The sequence below is a fragment of the Epinephelus fuscoguttatus genome, linkage group LG10 (genome assembly GCF_011397635.1).
Source record: "Epinephelus fuscoguttatus linkage group LG10, E.fuscoguttatus.final_Chr_v1".
Lineage (NCBI taxonomy): Eukaryota > Metazoa > Chordata > Actinopteri > Perciformes > Serranidae > Epinephelus > Epinephelus fuscoguttatus.
Genome location: NC_064761.1, coordinates 23,135,271 through 23,155,227, shown reverse-complemented (window position 1 = coordinate 23,155,227; position 19,957 = coordinate 23,135,271). Strand labels below are relative to the sequence as shown.

Sequence of the window (19,957 nt, the reverse complement as noted above, 5' to 3'; positions counted from 1 at the left end):
ATTTTTAGAAGTAAGAGGTATTACTGTGCATTACAGTGTTGCAGCACATACCACAGTGTAATGGGTGTGTGTCTTCATATACTTCGTGCGCACCCACATGTCAGGGTTGGGCCAGTGTGAAAATTTTCTTCACCAGTCTTCTTGGTGGTGATAATGCACCTCCGAGCTGGTTTGCAAACTGCTATTAAGCACTAACGCTACGATCACACTGCAGGCAAATCAGATTTGTAGCTCAAATCTGATCTTAAGGATAGACTGTCGACACTGTGATATGCAGTAATCAGATCGGATATGTGTCCAGACATCACCAACCTATCTGCATGGGTTGCTGTGGTTACAACGTAGGCGTCAATAACTGTTGCAACACTTGTGACATGCATGAGAAAAGGAGGTCCAACATTTCGCCCTCCAAACAACTTAATTTGGCATCTGTCCCCGGACCTGTTGCTCCTCATGTTGTCCTTTTTAGCGTTCTCTTGCAGCAGCATGGATCTGCACACCACTCCCGTCACTCTGGATTTATTATCGTCATTGTTTGTTGCGTTCAAAGACACTTTTATATCTGATTTCTGCATCCTGAGTGAGATACATCTGTAGAAATCTGAGTGGAATCCTATTTCAAACCACCTCCAAATAAGGTTGGTTCAGACTTCCTAGAATCAATCTGGACATGCCAAAAAAAGGGTTTTGGCTGGCAGCTTGAGCGAGACCTATGAAGCAGAGAGTGAAGCTGCATCCCAATCAGCAGGACCACTCATACACTGTGTTGCTGCAGTGTTTAGACGCTGCCTTGTCTATGTTTTTCAGCTAACCACTTTTATCATCTTCAAATGCAAAGTGTTGCAATACTGCCGCGGTTTTAGTTTTGTCATGTCATGTCTCGTAACCCTAAACTAGCTAGTAAACAAGCACAACATCCCCTCTCCCACCTCTTTTGAAATTTGATGTATTTTTCATGAAATGACCAGCCTCGGCTCAGCAGTAAATTGGGCTGTTAGACAGTACTGGCTCCATTAGTGCACTTACAAACATAATATTATGTTAATTACATCCTCATATTGCTTATTATTGATGCAATCCAAGTTGGATTTAGCGCTGCAACGATGTCAGCACAGGTTGCTGATGTAGTCTACTATCTATTTTGCCAAAACATGTCATAATAAAAAATGCCAGTTCAGCTGGTTTGCATAAAATCAAACTGGTTTAAGCTCGTATGCCGGACTGGCAAAACAAGAAATCAATCCAACTCCACCACATATTTCATGAATGCGCAAGCCAGGTGCACAGTGTCTATATTAGTATCTTACTCAAAGGCAATCTGCCAAAGGATATACTGGGGACAAGGCCAGGGGCAAACCTGCAACTTTCCACTCACAGGATGGCCTCTGTAGCTGCCAGCTCTCACAGTAGAACAAATGAACAATTAGGCGATGTTTTCCATGGGTGGTACTCACTTTGTCGAGCTTGGATTCCAACTCGCACACATCCCCCTCCACTTCCTCTATGGTGGCTCTGTGGGGACAGAAGAAAAAAGCATTTGAAATCAAGTGTAACCATGACTCAATAATAGTATCAACTGACACTGAGAAGCGTTAATGTGAGAGATGGTGAAGGGAAAATAAAAGACACACTGCAGAGATGAACACGGACTCCCTCTGTGCCACTTTGGTTTACCATCTTTGCCACATTATTAAAAGTCTCCCAGTGAGTGATTTGAAACAAAACAAAAAATGTCATCTTATTTCACAAGTGAGGGCATTTAATGTTCCACATGACGTTACAAAACAGCATGAAAATGGCACAATTATCCCTGACATAATTCCTTGATTACTTCACCAGATTTTTAGGATTATGCTCTGTGATTACAGGACAAGTATTCCCTCGACTGTTATCATCATCTTTAAATACAGGGGGGACTTCAAGTGAAATGTAACAATTCAATTTCACCAACAAGCCCGTATTCTCTAATTATAGCCTCTGCAAACTACAATTGTAATACATGACATTATGCGCTCCTACAGTACTGACACAACCAGAAACACACACCATTAGAGGCAGCCAAACTGAGAGCTGCCATTTTGGGTAATGCCGCAGGGCTGGAGTCAGGTCTGGCAGTCTGCCCCTTAAAATGTGACAAAGCACAGCTTGGTTCTCCACAGGATCAACAGCCCACAAGCATGCGAGTGCCACGACTGGGGGAGAAGAAACTCAAAGACCTCATCCCAGCTCCGGCTTGGTAAATTAATCAGTGCTCATTTTTGATAATAATCTATGTCACGGTGACCTTAACTTCAGTGTAAGTAGGGTACATGAGCAGCTGATGAGTGGATCTACAACTGTGCACACAGTAAACTAACGGACGTTTAAAAAAAAAAAAAAAAAAAAAAAAAAAAAAAAAATCATAAATAGGAAAAGCGCAACCACCATGAAGAATGTTGTGAAGATTTTTTTTAAATGTATCCTACTCAATTACATATCAGCAGCCCTTGACACTAGGGCAGCTTGGGTTACATCACCCTTGTATGAACTATCCACTATTTATGTTGGCAACTTACGCCACATTTTTAAGTGGTATTTGTGCAAATTTTTCACCCTGCAAAGTTAAAAACACAGGAACAGAGAGCAGCAAAAGGCACAACTGCAAAATAAACAGAGAGCCAGAGAAAAAAATGTCTTTGGTTGCACTTTATAAAAAGTGAATATATGACACAGTTCAACTTTTGCATGGTGTTTAGTCTGGTCTAGTTGTGTCTTTTAGATGATGCATGTTTCACATTTACAGCAGTTTAGCAGTAATAATCTCCAGAGAGGCAATTTAACACAATGGGAACACTGGAACTGGTGCAGTCAGGGCACTTTTCTTGCAAAACTGATTATCTAGATTTCAGGCTTATTGTGCTGTTACCTTCAGTGTTAATCACTGGATATAAGAACATTAATTTAATGCTTGCATGTAAATGTCATCGTCTTTATGCGTGCAAGATTTCATGCAGCACTGTGAGAGCGTGTGCGTCATGTGTCAGTATAAAGCAGCAGGATTATCAGAGACACCCTGCAGTAGCAGCGGGTGGCATTCCCCAAACCCCCTCCAGCTGTTTGTTCTTCCGTATGGTGTCACACTGACAGCTGCCAACATCTGGTCACTGTCAGGGAAAAACAAGTGGCTGATTGAGTGCTATTGACGAGGGATGCTGGGATCATGGATTCCTGTGTAGAGAATCTTTGTTACTGTGCGTATGCAATGTGGTTTTATTCTTTTACAATAACAAGCACTAGTACAATAAATGAAAGCTTTATTTCAAAGCAGGGACCACGGAGTCCTGAGCAACGACAGTAGAATTTTAATTTCACTGTCACTTGACTTTATTAGTAGTCATCACTCCATTTACAGTAAATCCATCTAGACGATGATCTGTATGTATCAATGTCTTTTATATGAAGGGGGCTGTTATGTAAAGTACTGCTTGAGGGCAGTAAGTTCAGACCAACATCACTGACATGAAGTCCTCTATTTTGTACAGACTGAAATTTATCTAAAAGAATCCATAAACCAAATTTATTTGTCTCATTTACATTTGTGCTTCATCAGCAAGTTAAGTGCTGTACAACCTTCAAGCATCTGAATACACTCCCCCTACTACAGAACATTAATGATTTAACTGAGCGGAAAATTTAAGAGATTTCTACACCGATATAGCTCATGACACCAAGATAAATGTCAGGCAGAATGCCAACTGGTAACAAACCAACATCTGGCTGCATGACAGCCTGGCCTCAGTGTTGCCAAAAATCCTTCTTGAAGGGTATACTATGCCAGATTTTCCTAAAAAACAATGAATAAACTTGAAAGAGTACAAAAGTAGTCCCTTTCTTTCATCACTCATGACCCACTAGAAGTATTTAGCTGCACAGACCCTGTCCTCTGCCTGTATTTTCTTATGTTCTTCTTAATGATACTGTGGACGGGATGTTTATAGGCTGTAACCTCTGGCACAGTGATGTGTAGCCGCTAGCCAATGACAGCACACAGGTGAGTTTGGGATTTGAAGTGACCAGGTGCCAAACTGTACACGGCACACGTCCAAGAGGAAGCTATGAATATTGCGAAACAATGCCAGAAAACCGCAAATACAGCATGAGGAAACACCAAGCAAACGACACCTTTTCCAAAATGAGAGTAAGTCTGGGATTGGCTTTTACTTTCACTTTCGCTGGTGAGCACACAAGAAGGGAGTAGGGATGAAGACTGACACAGGGTTGGTTTGTTTTCTGTTGGACAGGTAGGGAGTAGCAGTTGGCTTAGTTAGCTCACTAAAGTAACGGTTTTTCAATTACAACAAATGTAACATTCTAGTACAGTAGCTGCGTACATACAATTAGTGTAGTGTAATGACCAAGACACTCAGCTACATGGTCTTCAGGAGTGGTGGTCCATTGCTGAACTTGACCTCAAATATTGCCATGTTTAAAATAAATATGATGTTAACATGCTGACTCTGCCAGGAGAAGGAGAGAACTTGTGTTGCAACTAAGTGCATTTAATCAGAAAAGCATGCAGGCAGCAGCTCACTCAGCAAGTTGAAGTGTGGACATGCCAAAACTGAACTGTTGCATCTGCAGAAACTGACAAGAGGCCAATTTAGTCAAATATATTTAGTGCACTTTCATGCTACACCGCAAAATGGATGTATTGTAGATTAATGGATACAAACATAAACTTGAATAGCATGAAATAGCAGCAGTTTAATCGATTCATTATATCTTCTGTGCTTTTAAATTCAACGAACCTAGTCTAAGAGAAAGGCATGCAACATGGGAACAGTGTCACAGAGTGTCATTGTCATTTCTTTCATGACTTTTTGTTAACCAAACACAGAGGAATAAACCAAGGGCTTCAGCAGACGAGAGGGGCAAAACAGGGTCAAAAGCAATAAAGAGCTTGCCTCTTTCACAGAGACGTTAATCCTGCAGGTCAGAAGCTAAGGAGCACGTTACAGGCCCTGTTTGCCTTTGTCAGTTGCTGAAGGCCAAGTCCATTTCTTTGATGAATCACCCACATGATGACTGTGCTGCTGACAGTCTCTACTGTCACAGATGTGGCCTATTATTAACTTTTTATATATTTCTACACTGGGCATTTTGCTGGTACAAATGCAGTGAGTGAAGTGAGTGCAAGCTACAATGCCTGGCATGCCAGTATTACCAGCAAGCAGAGTACAGAGCCAAAGATTTCACAGAGCAGCATGTCTTGGATTAGTCTTCCCCGGAAGATTTGGGTGTGATCTTAAGAAAATCATACAGAGACAGGGTAATTACACTGATATTATTCCTCGTAAAAGCAACCACAATAATACCCTCAATCAAATAAAGCTCTCTGATTGAGGAACTGAAGCACGGGCCTGCGAATTCTTATGGAATTATTAATTCTGAATACATGCTGTAAGCAGATCTGTAAGAGATTCTATATTTAGGAATATCTGTCCTTGATAAACGCATTTGATCTGGACACCTTTGGAGGCCAGCTCTCAGATGTGAATGTGTAAAACTCAATGAATCAAAGGCAGGAAGGCCTGGAAAAGGTCAGGCATACTCAACCATCTTCTTCCTGGAAAAATTATTGTTTGGAAAAATTAGCCTTGGAAATCTAACCTAATCCTCTGTCAGTCAGCCGCTTTCTGGCTTTCCATGCAACTACAGGAACACGACTATTTCCTTCTGATCTCGTAACTCGAGCCTGCAGGGTGAACTTGTGAAAGTGCTGACAGAGGATAAGAAAAGGAGGGGCCCTGGCAAAATGAAAATCTGGGCCATTGCCTCACAGCTCTGACCTTGGAGCATGTCCAGCCTGAGTCTGGATAACGAGCAGCAGAAGAAAGCATGATAGAACGAAAGACACAGGCTTTGAATTCTAAACACACACCCACACACACGTCTTTTTCACCGGAAAGAACGGGGTGATACATTCTCCTTGAAAACATGGCACTCAACACAAAGAAAAAAATACAATGAAATTCCACATATCCGACAACTAGAGGACTTCAGAGCATCATAAGATAATCAGAAGACCATAAGTTATTGGAAATTTCATAGAATAAGGGTGAAATTGCACAGCTTTCAGAAAGGATTGCCTTAGCAAAGAGCTAGATGGGTGATACCTTAATGACAAGAGTAGGTCTATTAGGTTTATTATACCTATGGTCACTTGGTAAATTACTTGGTATAAGAAAATCAGGGTATAACATTTCATCATGTTGCTGTTACCCAAAGATGTTCAAAATCATGTATGTGCACATATATTTTTCCGAAGCAGTGGCACTTGTGGCAATAAACACAGCCCCAAAGCAATGTCACGTCGTGTCCTTAAGTTATTGCACAATAAAAGACTGATAAAGGAGATCACGTGGTTTATGCAAACCTAAATCTCTTAATCTCAAATGCTCAGAACGTGGTAGTGAAGAGAGTAAGATAGAGTAGTGGTTTGATGTCAGTTCATAAGTAGCTCTGAAAGGAGTGTAACTCAATGGTTTAAGTTGTATAGATTTGAGCACAAGATATTAAACACCAGTGAGGATACAACAGAGCTAAGTGCAACACCATTGACCTGCAATAAATACATTTTTGGTCAATAATGTAAGATCTAAAGTGAAAGCTTCATACTGATTAACTGAAATTTGACTCCAATCTTGCCAGTTGAATCACCGCACTTTCGTTTTAGCTGTTGCGTCATTGTACACAGAGCAATACCGGAGCAACAGCATGGCAGTCTGTGCACTTCACAAACCAAGTCATGTCTTGAAATGACCTTCCCACAAAGCTAACTGTGATAGAAGTAGAGAAGGTAAATAGAAATGGAGGGCAGCTCATCGCCGGACAAGGCAGGGCAGCACGACTCGTGTCTGTCTGCTGCTCCGGTGCTGAATGTTAATGAAGTCAGTTAAATTAAACTACTGTAGAGCCACATGCTGGTGCAACCTCCTCTACTGCTCTCCAGGGTGAATGACTGCTCGGCTGACAGTGCTGTCAGCAGCCCGGGAGGAGAGCCAAAATCTGTTCATCATCTGTGATGTGAAAACATCAAAGGCTTTCAAACATGGTTCTTACAGGTAAAACATGAGACTCAGACAGGCTGATATAGGAGCTGAGTGTGGGAGGCTGCAGCTGAACTGAACAGACACTATCTGAGCTGCCGGGAGGTGAATAAGATATTTCTCATATTTCTAAGTAAGGTGAGTTGAAGAAAAGACATCAGTTAGGTGTTTCTAATAATGAAAAATATCTATTGATTGAAAACGGATGAACCAACGAAGCCACAAACCCCCATTTTTAGGGGCTAGACAAAGCAAAGAGTCTGCTGACGGTCATAAGAAATCATTTTCATGCTCTCTTAGGCACGGCAGAGATTATCTCAACACTCTCAGACATCAGTTAACTTTAGAAAATAAAAGATGTAGCAATCACACATCTTTACGAACTTCAAGAGGATCCACATCTTATACTATAACTAAAAAAGTCAAACAGTGAACAGGGGGTGCTTTGTTTTCCTTCAACATTCAGACACACTTCACCATTCTCACTATGGTGACACAGTGTGGTCTCAACATTGCATCATGGCGTCAATAAGCTTGCATCTCTCAACAGCACGCACTGTGTTAAAGTAGATTGGGCGATAAGCAGACAGCTCGGACGATGCAGGTACTCTGCTCTCAGTGTGAGGACATTCATGCCAGACATCTGATATCTGGTTTCTGCAAATGAAAAAGAAGCAGCAGCTGCCGCCAAAGCAGACGATAAAGGACTTTATGTGGTGAAGATGTAATCGGAAGACGATACCATCTCGCTGAAGTAAATAAACCAGACAACAGTCATAATATGTCATGTGGGGCTATGTCTTATGTACTACATACCATTAGTGCATTTTGTGTTCAAACATTGAATGGAGTGCTGAATCATGGCAGTATTAACATGCTATTAAACATATAAATCTTATAGTTTGGTCCAACTATCAGTCCATCTTTGAGAGGACCGAAACACTTTCAACTTGCACAGCTGCATCTGTGTGTCACTTTGTGCCGTCCCAGTCTCTGCATGCTATTGAGCCACCTCTAAATGTTAACCCACATCCTGTCTGACCGCACAGATTAAAAAAACACAATTATACAAAAAAGAAAAGGAGCAGTGTGTAAGATTTAGGGGGATTTAGTGGCAGGTAGCAGTGAGGATTGCAGATTGCAAGCAGCTGAAGCTTTTCCCGGTTAGGATTCTTTTGGTGTTGGTTGTTTTTTAAGATTATTTTTATGGCTTTTTACCTTTATTTGATAGGACTAATTCTAAGCGTGAAGGGGGGAAAGAGAGGGGACGACTTGCAGCAAAAGGGCCACGGGCTGGAATCGAATCCATGGCCGCTGTGGCAATGACACAGCCTTTGTATATGGGGTGCCTGCTCTACCTGATGAGCTACTGGGCACCCCCAGGAGGTTTTAATTTGGAGCTGAATTATCCGCAGAGGTCTCTTCCTCTCAAAAACAAACAGACCCTGTGATTTAAGCCAGTAAAGACACTGAATAAAGCAGTTTCACATTACAAAACAGTGTTTCTCTGATGCTGTTTGGCATGTCGGAGACAGGACACTAACCTAGCATCTGCTAATTTGTGCTCACCTTTCCTTTTTTCTCTGATAACTTAAGATCCAGATGTTCAGGAGGTTTTGACCGGGAGCTGAATTATCCGCAGAGGTCTTGCTCTCTCCAAAACAAACAGACTTGGTGATCTGAAGTGCTAAAAAGCACTGAATTAAACAATTTAATGTTTTATTTAGTGTGTATAATTTTGTGTTTTGCCGACACTCGGTGCAGAGGGGCTGCTACCTACGGTGTCCAATGCCTATCTAGAGCCACTGTTCAGTTTGTCTGTTCTGGGCTGCTGTAAGAACATGGCGGTCCAACATGGCGACCGCTGTAGACGAGGACCTGCTCTATGAGTAGATATAAAGGCAATGAAAACAAAATGATTCTTATATTCAGGTAATTATACACTATATAAACTAAAGAAAACACTCTTATGCCATTTCTGCCAATATATCCCTCTAAATCCAACACACTGGACCTTTAAAAATGACTTAAAGCTATTATGTCATTATTATCTGCAAAGTTGCAGATATATTTTCTGTCAAATTAATAGACTTACTAATGGTTTTAGCTCTAATATCCTTTTGTGTCTTTAACTGCTTCTCAGAGTTGATCTGTTCTAACTTGTGATAAAGTAACTGTCAAGAAAACAGTTTTTAGGAAGTAAATGCTCCGGAGTTCATGTGGCAGCTTTGAGTGTATTTGCTGTGACTACACCGTGTCTTGTTTTACTCATTCAGCACCAAAGAGAAATCATATCCACCACATGTGTTGACCTTTACAGCTCAGGGAGAACTCTCCCTCTGTGACAAAGCGAGGGTGGAAGGAGTAACTGCCAGCAGACATGTAAAAGGAAACGGCAACATATGATTACTAGCTTTTTTCACTAAATGGAACAATATAAATTAGGGAACTAAGACGTCCTGGTTTAAGTGCTGTTTGGGTGTGAGGGTGAAGCTGGGGCTAAATAAAGACAGACGTGTGGTATGAAGGAGACTACAGCCCTTAAAGAAAGGAAGAAAAAAAAAGCCTGCCTTTTCAACCACATCAGTGAGAAAGAGGCCAATTCAGCATCACTGAGGGAATGTTTGGGTCCTATTTCGCTTTAAGTTGACCAAGATCACGCAAAGGGACGCTGATCCACAGTGTATGCCATGCAGTCATCCACAATACTATACATCTAGAGGAGAAGCTACCTGCTTGGATTATATTAGTTCTGATTAAACTTATATACACTCAATAACCAGAGCCACCAGCTGCCAACATGTACTTTTTCTGTAATTTTCTACTTTGGAAAAATCAATAAAATTTGAATCTCGTGAAGGGAAGGGGGAGTAATTGTGGACAGTACTTGTACTGATCCGGGGGAGAATGACAACTCAGTTCTTGTTTTTGTTCTCTTATATCTCCTGGGATTTTTGTAATGTAATATGAGAATGTATGCTTAACTTCTGAAGTAAGTTTCTTACCACATCCCTGTATTCTTTACTGTAAACTTCAATAAAAAAAATCCCACAAAAGTGTTTACATTGGGGGCCAAATGCAGTTCAAGTCTGACTAAACCAGTTATTAATGTCTTCAGTTTCCTCATAGGGATATGCATTTGATTCTTGTAGTTTAGTTAAAGCTGGAAAAGGCACCCATCTCTGTTTATCAGACAAGAATTAGCCAGCTAGACACCCCCAGGTCCCTCCGCCTCGCTCCCCACCACTGTGGACTGCTTCCCCAGAAAGAAAGCAGCAGCATCCCCGGTGACGGACCTCACATTCAGCCAGAGCAGACCCCCCAGCAATGGGTGTCACAGCAGACTGGTGGCCAGCTGCAGCTCCAAGTCTAATTTGTGTAACAGCAGCAACAGAAAGTTTGCTGATCCTGCAGCGTGTCTGGGCTGTCCAGTCCCCTGCAGCTATTTTTTTGCGCTGGCCAGATTCAGTTGCTGGAAGTTGCTACCTGCTCTTCTTCTCATGAGGTGGTCTATAGTGGTGGGGGGTGAGGAGGAGGAGGACATACTTTGATTCAAGGCTCTATCTAACATTAGCTTCAGCCACAACTGTGCACTTTTGGCCTCAGCAGAAGGCTAAACCATTAGCAATATTTCTGAAACACTATGCCATTACTGAGACCTTCCTCTTTTGGGTTGCTTGATGCCAATGCTGTATTAACAGCTTCTGCAGGATTCTTCGCCACTGAATCAGGCTTTCCCTTCTTTCCGAAGCGACATGCAAGTGTATCTACATGTGTAAAACAGCCGAAAGTAACACCCTCTCTCTGAAATGACTTGTGATCGGCAAAAGTCTCCTCACATGGGATAGATTTTCTAAATCCTGAAAACAGAGCCAAGAGGAGGTACAGAAGTCTAGTTTTTTCTCAGGACACTTGAATTACAATATTCTCAAAGTTAATTTTGGGATTTTTGCCCAATGGTACCAAAATTAAACTGCCCAGCCCAGGTTTAAATGTCAAATAAATGTGAGAATTGTTAATCATATTTCAGAGTCTGAGTAGAACATCTTTAAACTGCTTGTTTTCTTCAACCAACACTTCAAAACCCAATTACATTAAAAAGGGAAAGGCAGCACATCACCATTTGAAAAGCTGGAATGATCTATGTGTACTGAAGAGACACAATACTACCTTAAACTGTGATGTGCAGACATGGCGCCAACACTAACGGGGTTGCCCGGGAATCCACTAAAATCTGTGCATGTGTTATTGTAGTTACTCTGAGTAAACATCTGCATAAATGGCGTTATTTTAGTAGTGGCTGACTAATTTTTTTACACTGCCAACGACCAACCAAAACAAACAACAGAGAGAGACAAAGCCTTAGATCCTTTCTGTGCTACTCACCCTCCACCTATAACTTACGGCTCTGACTACACAGTAACATCTATAAAAACGGAGACACCTAATTCTTCTGCAGTGATTCAGTGACCATGAACCAAAACAAAGAAAGCCGCCTCTCTGGCTGAGTGTTGGCAGCAGCCCAGCAGGCTGTGCGCACTCTGCATGCAGGAGCGAGGCCGTTGAACAGGTTTGTCGTTCATGCTGCCAACACAATAGAGCCTACTGTGGGCCTGTGGCACAGACCTCAGCACTTCAAAGACATAAGCTGACACTCAAAGGCCATCTGCCCTTCAGAGAATTTTACTATCCTGCAAACTGGAGGATATTTCCGAATGCAGATGTTCTGCACTTTGAGGGTTGGCTGCTGACTGGAAATCTGTTTCCACCGCACATCTGACCAGCACGACTAGAACGATTCATCGATCAATTGATTAGTTGATCAGACAGAAAATAAACCTGCATTTTTAAAGTAAAACTGCCATAATTAGCATAATTTAGCACCAGATTCTCATTCATGAGGACAACCTTGTCTCCTGGAAATTACCTTTGTATGTTACTAAACTGCTTTCTTAATTATGTTGTGTATCGCTGCCTGGATTATGTTCAAAGACACTACACTCACGTAGGCTCTTAAAGGTCGAAACTGGGAAGAATGGCGAGCACACAAATCCCGGGTTTACGTTTATATGGCTATCTAGGTTTTAGGTAACAAATGCACTTTGGTATCAACATTTTGGTAACTTGCCAGGTGCGTTAATTAGCAACATTTCTACGTGATTCACTCTGCATTATGTTTGTATATTAGTTGTACATTAGTTGCTATTAGTTGTTTAGCCCTGCGATAGTCTGACAACCTGTCCAGGGTGTACCCCGCCTCTCACCCAAAGTCAGCTGGGATAGGTTCCAGTGCCCCCCGCTACCCCTAACAGTATAAGTGGTTACAGAAAATGAATGAATAAAGTTAGCTGTATATAAACGTAATTTCAAGGAGACGGGGCTGTCATCCATTCTCTTTCTCATTTGCCAGTAAACTGATCATTTTTGGGTAATGGACTGCGGTTCAGAAAAAAAATCACTTTGGTCTTTAAGAATTTCTGATGAGCCCTTTTCACAACAATTTATAAACCAAACCATATATCGATTCACGAATTTAATAATGGGCAGATTAACAGAGTGAAAATAACTGCAGTCCTAATGTCATGACACATTTTCACCCTGTTCCCATGAGTCATTTAATGTTAAGTATCTGTCAGCATAAAGTCTAATCCCATATTTATATTTTCCCACATAATACAGCTTCAAGCTCCACAGTTAGCTCAAAGCAAGCTTACTTCCAAACGACTATAACTAATCCAATTTAGATATGTCTGACAGCTGAAAAGCCCCGCATTACAACTTCCCTTTGATGTTTTCTAATTATAATTTGTATAGTGTCCAGCAGCAGTGCTTTGTTATGTCCTCTTTCCTCTGATGCCTTCAATAATGTTTCAATATATAGAGAAGAATACACACAGGGCTTGCTTTTTTTGTTTTTAATTTACAGCCTCGTGTCTGCCATGAGGGAATGGATAGTTTATTCCACTGGACTGAAATGACAGTGGTGGTGGCAAACAACTCAACACTTTGGATGTGTTACTGTGGATGGAAATGTAAAGAATGGGGTGAGCGTCAGTGCTGTGACGTAGATCCTGTAATTGTTAGAGAGCGGAGCGGCGGCGATATGGAGGGGGGTCCCGCTGTGGTAAAATCCCACCATTAGACGCACGAGCTTGGACAACATCAACAAGATGAGGTCATTACTTAAAGATAAACAGTTACACGGGCTTTTGGGAACTCCAGCTTGTTGTTGTAATGAATGAACATTTAGGCCAATTTTGTATTTATCGTACATCCTCATCCTTCCTATTTCTTACGTAAGCTGTAGGAAGGAAACAGTCATAAATACAGCACTTTCAAAATCTACTGTGAAGACTGAGGAGTGATCACCAAAACGAATGAAGGTGACAGCAGTAAACCAGGGGTGCAACTAGCCATTTGATAAACTGGTCGGCCTACAAACATCAAAAACACTTTCGAAGAGTGCCTTTTTATTTATTATGCTGCTCCATACTTTGTGAAATACGACTGTGTCTAGTTGTACCAATTGAGCAGGAGTGCAGTTAGTTCTCACATTTCATTAGCTGTTAATTTCCTTTATTAATAACCATTAAAAGCAAACGAACCGCAGCTCGATTTAATCAAACTGCAACAACCCCGGCTTGCTAACAAGCCTGCAGCTGGACTCCCATGGGAAACTAATCACTGAGAATCGCAGCACGAGGAATTCTCCTCATCAGGCGCTGGGTTCTGTATTAGAGGAGACTGCCAGTGATCTGCCGCCTCTACAGCTGCCGTCAGTGACTCAGGGGAAACTGCAACCGGAGCTGTTTGACCAATGACTTCATATCACAGGATTCGGCCAAGCTCAGAATCAGCAAAACCAATCAGGAGAAGGCAATCACGTTATCGTGATTAAGAAGTGGGTGAAGGCAGGGAAACAGGGTGCTGCTAATTACAGAAATTAGCTCAATTCTAGGCCATTCATGTCTCCTACATATAAAAACACATCCATCCTAGTCTTGTGATGTTTTCTTTCCTAATCTCTTGGTGTTAAACTTCATTGTGTGGCCTATCTAGGATGAGACAGTCTAACATTTTAGCTCCACAGATGTTCAACGTTTTGGTCAACCATCTGTCATCGTTATTGGGCCTCATTCACCAATATCCTCCTACGTGTTTCCTTAAATTTGTTGTTGGGAAAGGACCTTACAAAAGTCTACATTGGATACTTGACATGTTCTTAAACCACAGAATTGTAATGGTATCATAGTGATGCACTTCCTTGTTCTCATGAATTGATAGCACCTTCCAGTTGATCCTAATTAGTATCTGTAAAGGCCATGAGACTGAGGGGCCAAATGCACGAACAGAAACTTAAAAGAAAACTTAAGAGAATTAAGTCAAGAATGCCCTCACAAAACTCTAAAGAGGACAAAGCACCAGACTCCAAGCATAAAAAAACCTTCAATAGTTCTTAAGAAGAGGTACTCCTGCAGTAAGTGGACGCCAGCCGAGCTGTCAGATTTAGTACTGGATATAAAATACCATAAAAAAGATGCAGAAGATGCTCCTACTCCTTCAGTCTGTATCCGGAGAGGGGTGCACAAAAGGACTTGATCTCACATTCAAAGCCAAATTTTTCTTGCCAAACACAGAGTGGAGATGTTCACCACCAGAAAGGGACGGGCTTGGCCTCGTCACTCTCTGCGAATAGATCTACATGGTCCTGGAAGATGCGTTACCTCCTCAGGGCGCTATCTGCAACATCTTGCAGCAGTAGTAAACATGACATTGTGCAAGTAGGGTGCAGAGATAAGCTTTCTTTGGGCCTATAAATAATGTGATCAACACTACTTATTGGATGGCATTAACACCAATTAACATAACAAAATGTGAATTGAAGTGTTTGTGTAGTGTTAAGTTATTTTAAAAGACCATAATGCTGTGTAAAATAATGGAAATACTATCAATGATTAAATTTTTATTGTAATTTAAATCCTATATTATAGAGCTGCAGAACTAAAGGAAAGGCAATAACCGATTGTTTTGCACAAACATGTCACCACAAAATGTGCGTGTAGATTCTGTTCTTACCTGAGAACAAATCCCAAATAAGAAATCTTTGGTGAATGTGAAAACTGTGTAAGTGGGTTTTACGAAGAAATGTCTTTGTGAATGAGGCCCATCATTCTTAAACTACAGATACAAACAACATACTGCCAACTTAATATGTAAATTATAAAGTTTGGACGTCTCTGGGACCCTGCAGGATAAAAAGGCATATTAAATAATATGTAAAACATTTACTCCTATACATGTGGGGAGAAAAGCCACGGCCCTCTGAAGGGAATTTTCAACTCTCATAGTTGAAGAGGAGCCAGGAAAGGCTGAGTCGAATGTCTATTCTCAAGTGGAAAACTAGGCTACCAGGGTTTACTGCCAAAAATACATAATTTTTGCACTAGTGCATCTCTCCTCCGGGCTATAAGCATGGTTTATGACCAAAGACAGCTTCCCAACGAAAACGAGGATGAGAGCAAAAAAAAAAAAAAAGTAGGGTGTGCCAAATTACCACTTGAAAACAACCCTCTCCACATTTGGGGGCTCCATATTCTCTGGCACAAAGTTAAAAGCAAACACCAAAATGGAAACAGATGTTGAGCGAGTGAGAGCTGCTCCACGCTGGTGTATGTATCCATGTTTTCATCCATTCTCTCTTTCTCTCTTGCTATGTCCTCTTCTCTGGCCAAACAAAACAAGTGGGGGGTGGAAAAAATAAGAGTAAAACGATGGTGGTCGGAGTGGAAAACTGTGCTGTGAAAGTCTCTGATGAGTCCCAGCCCATCAGGATGAACCTATAGTGGACTTTGAAGTCAGGAATCTTTGAGAGATGACTCTGCTGAGAGGACAAAGGGCACTATATAGATAGAGATGAGGCTATATGCTTAGCTGGACTCCTGGTTGCAGAGAATCATGGGATGTGGCTTCCTAACACACTCAGATGACAAAACACAAACTGGAGAGCCATTATTTGGATATTCAGGTGGTGCAAAACTACAGAGACACAGCGAATTTACCCAAGTTTGAATCATATGACAGATTTCTCTCACGTGCAACTTAATATGTTCAGTGGGTTGAAAATACTACACAGAACCAGAGCGGCTTGTTTAGGAAAAACGGCTGAACCATATTCCCTAAAAGAAGCTACATTTGGAAGCTGATGTTAAAAATAGTAACTCTGATACATAATTTTTTTTTTTTTTTGCGTGAGAGGAGTAAGAGTCTAGTCTGGGGCGGGAAAGTTTGGACTGACTGTGTAGTATGTGGGAGAGTACATGTTATTAGGAGACTGTTGACTTTCTTTCAAAAAAATGTCATTTCATCCACCAGTACACAGAACATATGACCAGCTGAGACGTTAGGAAAACTGGAGAAGGAGTAAAACTGCATTTGCAGAAACATTAAGTGAGCTGCTGAAATTTAAAGCTGCAGTTGAAATAGTTTCATTATCAGTTAACCTGCCGATTATTTTCCCAAAAAATCATTTGATCTATAAATGTCAAAAACCAAAGATATTAGGTTTACTGTTCAGGGTTCCTCCTAACTTTACCCCATTTCCATGACTTTATTCAAATAGTTTATAACAGGTAGGACTATCTGGACAGTCTAGACATGTTGTAAATACCTGGTGATTCAATCAAAATGTTTATTTTATCACTAGGTATCATCAGGCTAATGTGTTGTCTGTAAATAGCCAACCTGTTCATACCTAGCGTTTGATCTACAGGTTCAGATTTAGTTTGAGACTACAGTCTGATGCTGCTATACCATATGACCATACAGCAGCAGCCTCAATCAAGCTAACGTTAGCTATCCATCAACTGAGCTAACTGTCACCAGTATCATTTCGACATTTAACACACCCACAGTGAATACTGAGTATCTTTTGTGGCTCTAATGTCAGTGTGACAGCCTCGGTTAACCTGCTGCACAACAGCTTTTCACCACTTTCCTGTTTCTCTGCTGATGAGAAGATTATTTTCCCCAGAAGGGGGCGTGGCCTTGGCGATGATGCCGGTCTGGTCTATGTGTATCACATGAGACTAGTGACAATGTCAGATTTTTCTGAACATGTTTTTAACAACAGACACAACAGTGCTCAAAACCTTTCCAATTCACTCTGTTAAAAAGTTCTTCTAATTTCACGACTTCAGGAACCCAGACTGTCACAAAAGACGAAGGCAATCAAATCCTCTCAATTGAGAAACTGGACCTGGCTGATGTTTGGGACATTTGCTTGAAAAATGTCTTTCCTATTCACTGATTATCAAAAGCAGTTGCCAATAAGTACTCCCCTGTCAATCAACTAAGGATTCAGCTCAACGTTGTTTACAGTAAACTAAGATTTGCAGCTGCACATTCACTCTTTTTCATTCAAGGTAATAACACCACCTGCTCAGGTCAATGGGTGGAGCTACACAGGAATAATGCAATGTCACAAAACTAAGAATGATAAAAGGTGCAACTCATTCATTGTTGACTGACTATTAATCTATTAACAATGGGGGAATCGAGCCTCATACACAAATGACTTTCAAAAGGGAAGAAGCATCATTTGATGTCTGTGGGAAACAAGCACTAATTTCGGATTAATTGTCATTGGTTAACGGTTTCACTTTCAGACAGACAATAGCCTATATATGTTCACCACATCCTCTGTCTGTGGTCTGGCTGAGGTAGATTCTTAGCTTTCGTAAACTGTCTGTCACTGACACACAACTTCAAACTGTCTGCAGTGACTCGGCGCTTTCTGTTATCAGGATCCAAGCAAAGGGGACTGTATGTATGTATGTATGTGTGTGTGTGTGTGTGTGTGTGTGTGTGAGGGTGGCGATGTGAAGACGCACAGAAAGAAAGTTCACAGATTAGATCCCAAGTTGCAACTAGAACTGCCACGCTTTCAAGAAACACTCAACCCATCAGATTGCTTGGCTGAAAATAAATTTGTAATACACAGGGGTGTATGTCACTAGAGTGTTGGACCAGCCAACTTCAAGGAACGCAGCTGAGTGGGAAGTTTCCCCTCTATTCATCCCACTGAATGTGGAGCCAGAGACAAAAAAAAAAGTTTCATTCTTCTGCAAACAACTTTCTAACATCTGTTCCTCGTTTTTGTGAGAGAGAGGATGTTGCAGCAACAGCGGAGGGAGCTGGGGGAGGAAGGACGCGCTTTCTCAAATCTGTGGAAAACGCCAAGCCAGTGAAGAGGAAGTCGAGAGCAAACATCCCATTTTACGCAGCTTTTAGGCTTGATGAAGTTGAGAGTGATGATGTCAGATGTGACAACACTGCCAGGAATACATCACATGAGCGCCCGCCACCTGACAAAACTGCTGAGGAACTCGTTTGCACTTTGGAATGGACTCAGCCATTATTCAATTAATGCAAGTAGTTGGTAGGAAAATGGATGATGAGTGTTAAGATGTGCCACATAGTGTCGCTGGTGGAGGAAGAAGTGTTCAAAAGTTGTTCTCTCAAGTTATTTTTTATGGCACAATTGCAAAATATCACAGGTTAAGCATCTTAAATATGACTATTTTCTTTGTTGTGCAATATAAAACTTACCAGTGTTGGTGTTGGGCTACCTGAGTGTCATCTTAGGCTTTGGGGAATCATTTTAACATGACCAAAACAATATGATTAATCCGGAAAGTGACTGTCAGATTAATTTATAATGGAAAGAAATGTTAGTTGCAGCCGTGGTGTCCTGTCCTGCCAATACAAGCTGATAAAGTGTATTTATTTTTAATTAAATAACAATATATGGTACAGTGTGGTGTGCTGTGTGCAATATAAATTAAAGTTAGGACATTGTACAGTCACACAGCCTCATACATAATTTTTAACAATGCCAAATTAAGGCTACTGGCACAGCCTGTGACTCCCTGCATTCATTTTTAATACACATTCCTATCTTTACATAATTTACACAGCAAACAGGCACCAGGACAGCCTGCTGCTGCTCACATGAGCTCTCCACACTGGTCAGTGAGTTTATGTGTTGGTTTCCTACCCCATCAGGCAGCCTCCCCGCCTGGCCCCAGCTTTCTCCAGAGACCAAAATAGAAAAGTAGCAGGCAGCAGACAGCTAGCTGGTGACTGCTGATTAGCTTGTGCTAGCAGGCAGCTAACTGGATACTTTCCCCTGTGATTAATTAATAACCAGTATAACCAGGACAAAAGCCTGGCTGTCATCACTCACCTGAACCGCGGGGAGTCCTTCAAACATTCCTCGAAATCCACAGTTATCTTCATTTTTGCCGCAGTGAGTAAAAACCGCAGACTTGCGCTTTCTTTGATTAAAGGCAGTAATCCAGGCTGAGTCTTTCTGGGCTAATTAGCTTGTTTGCTAACGTTGCTGTACCTCTGTCCGACCAGCTGGCTCCCCTCTGTCACTGCTCTGCTAGCCAGCTAGCCTCAGAGGCCAGCAGCTACGATTGTAGAGTCGCGGCAATGCGACCATAAACGACTGTGTGTTGAAGTAAGAGTGGCCGAAAAAAATCGCCGTAACACAACTATTTGAGCCGCAGCGGTCAGTCCTGGGGGAAGAAGGTGTCGTCCGGTAGCTAGGTCATAGCAGCCAGTGAGAGAGGAGCTTTGCCTCAACGCAGATACTACTGACTCACACACAGATCGTCTATGCTGGGGACAGATGGACCACTAGCCAGCGAGCATGGGACCGTCTCTGAGAGACAGTGTTATTTCTCCCCACCTCCATTGTTTATTGGGCTTCACAGCAAGCATTAAAAAAGAAAAAAAATTCAGTAAAAAATAAAAATAAAAAAATGAATAAAATAATAGGGGTTGACCCGATCAATATCCAGTCA

General features: G+C 41.5%; 1 protein-coding gene across 1 annotated transcript in view; it reads right to left on the bottom strand.

Annotated features, from left to right (window-relative positions):
- The window catches only part of LOC125895482 (arf-GAP with coiled-coil, ANK repeat and PH domain-containing protein 2-like), a 74,011-nt gene extending 54,261 nt beyond the window's left edge, over positions 1 to 19,750 (bottom strand). The window contains exons 1-2 of the mRNA XM_049587354.1: positions 19,333 to 19,750; positions 1,455 to 1,512 (exon numbers count right to left, since the gene is read on the bottom strand). Of these exons, the coding sequence (XP_049443311.1) occupies positions 1,455 to 1,512; positions 19,333 to 19,385 (111 nt within the window). The 5' untranslated portion in view covers positions 19,386 to 19,750. The remainder of the gene's footprint in view (positions 1 to 1,454; positions 1,513 to 19,332) is intronic.
- Between the last annotated feature and the right edge of the window lie 207 nt (positions 19,751 to 19,957).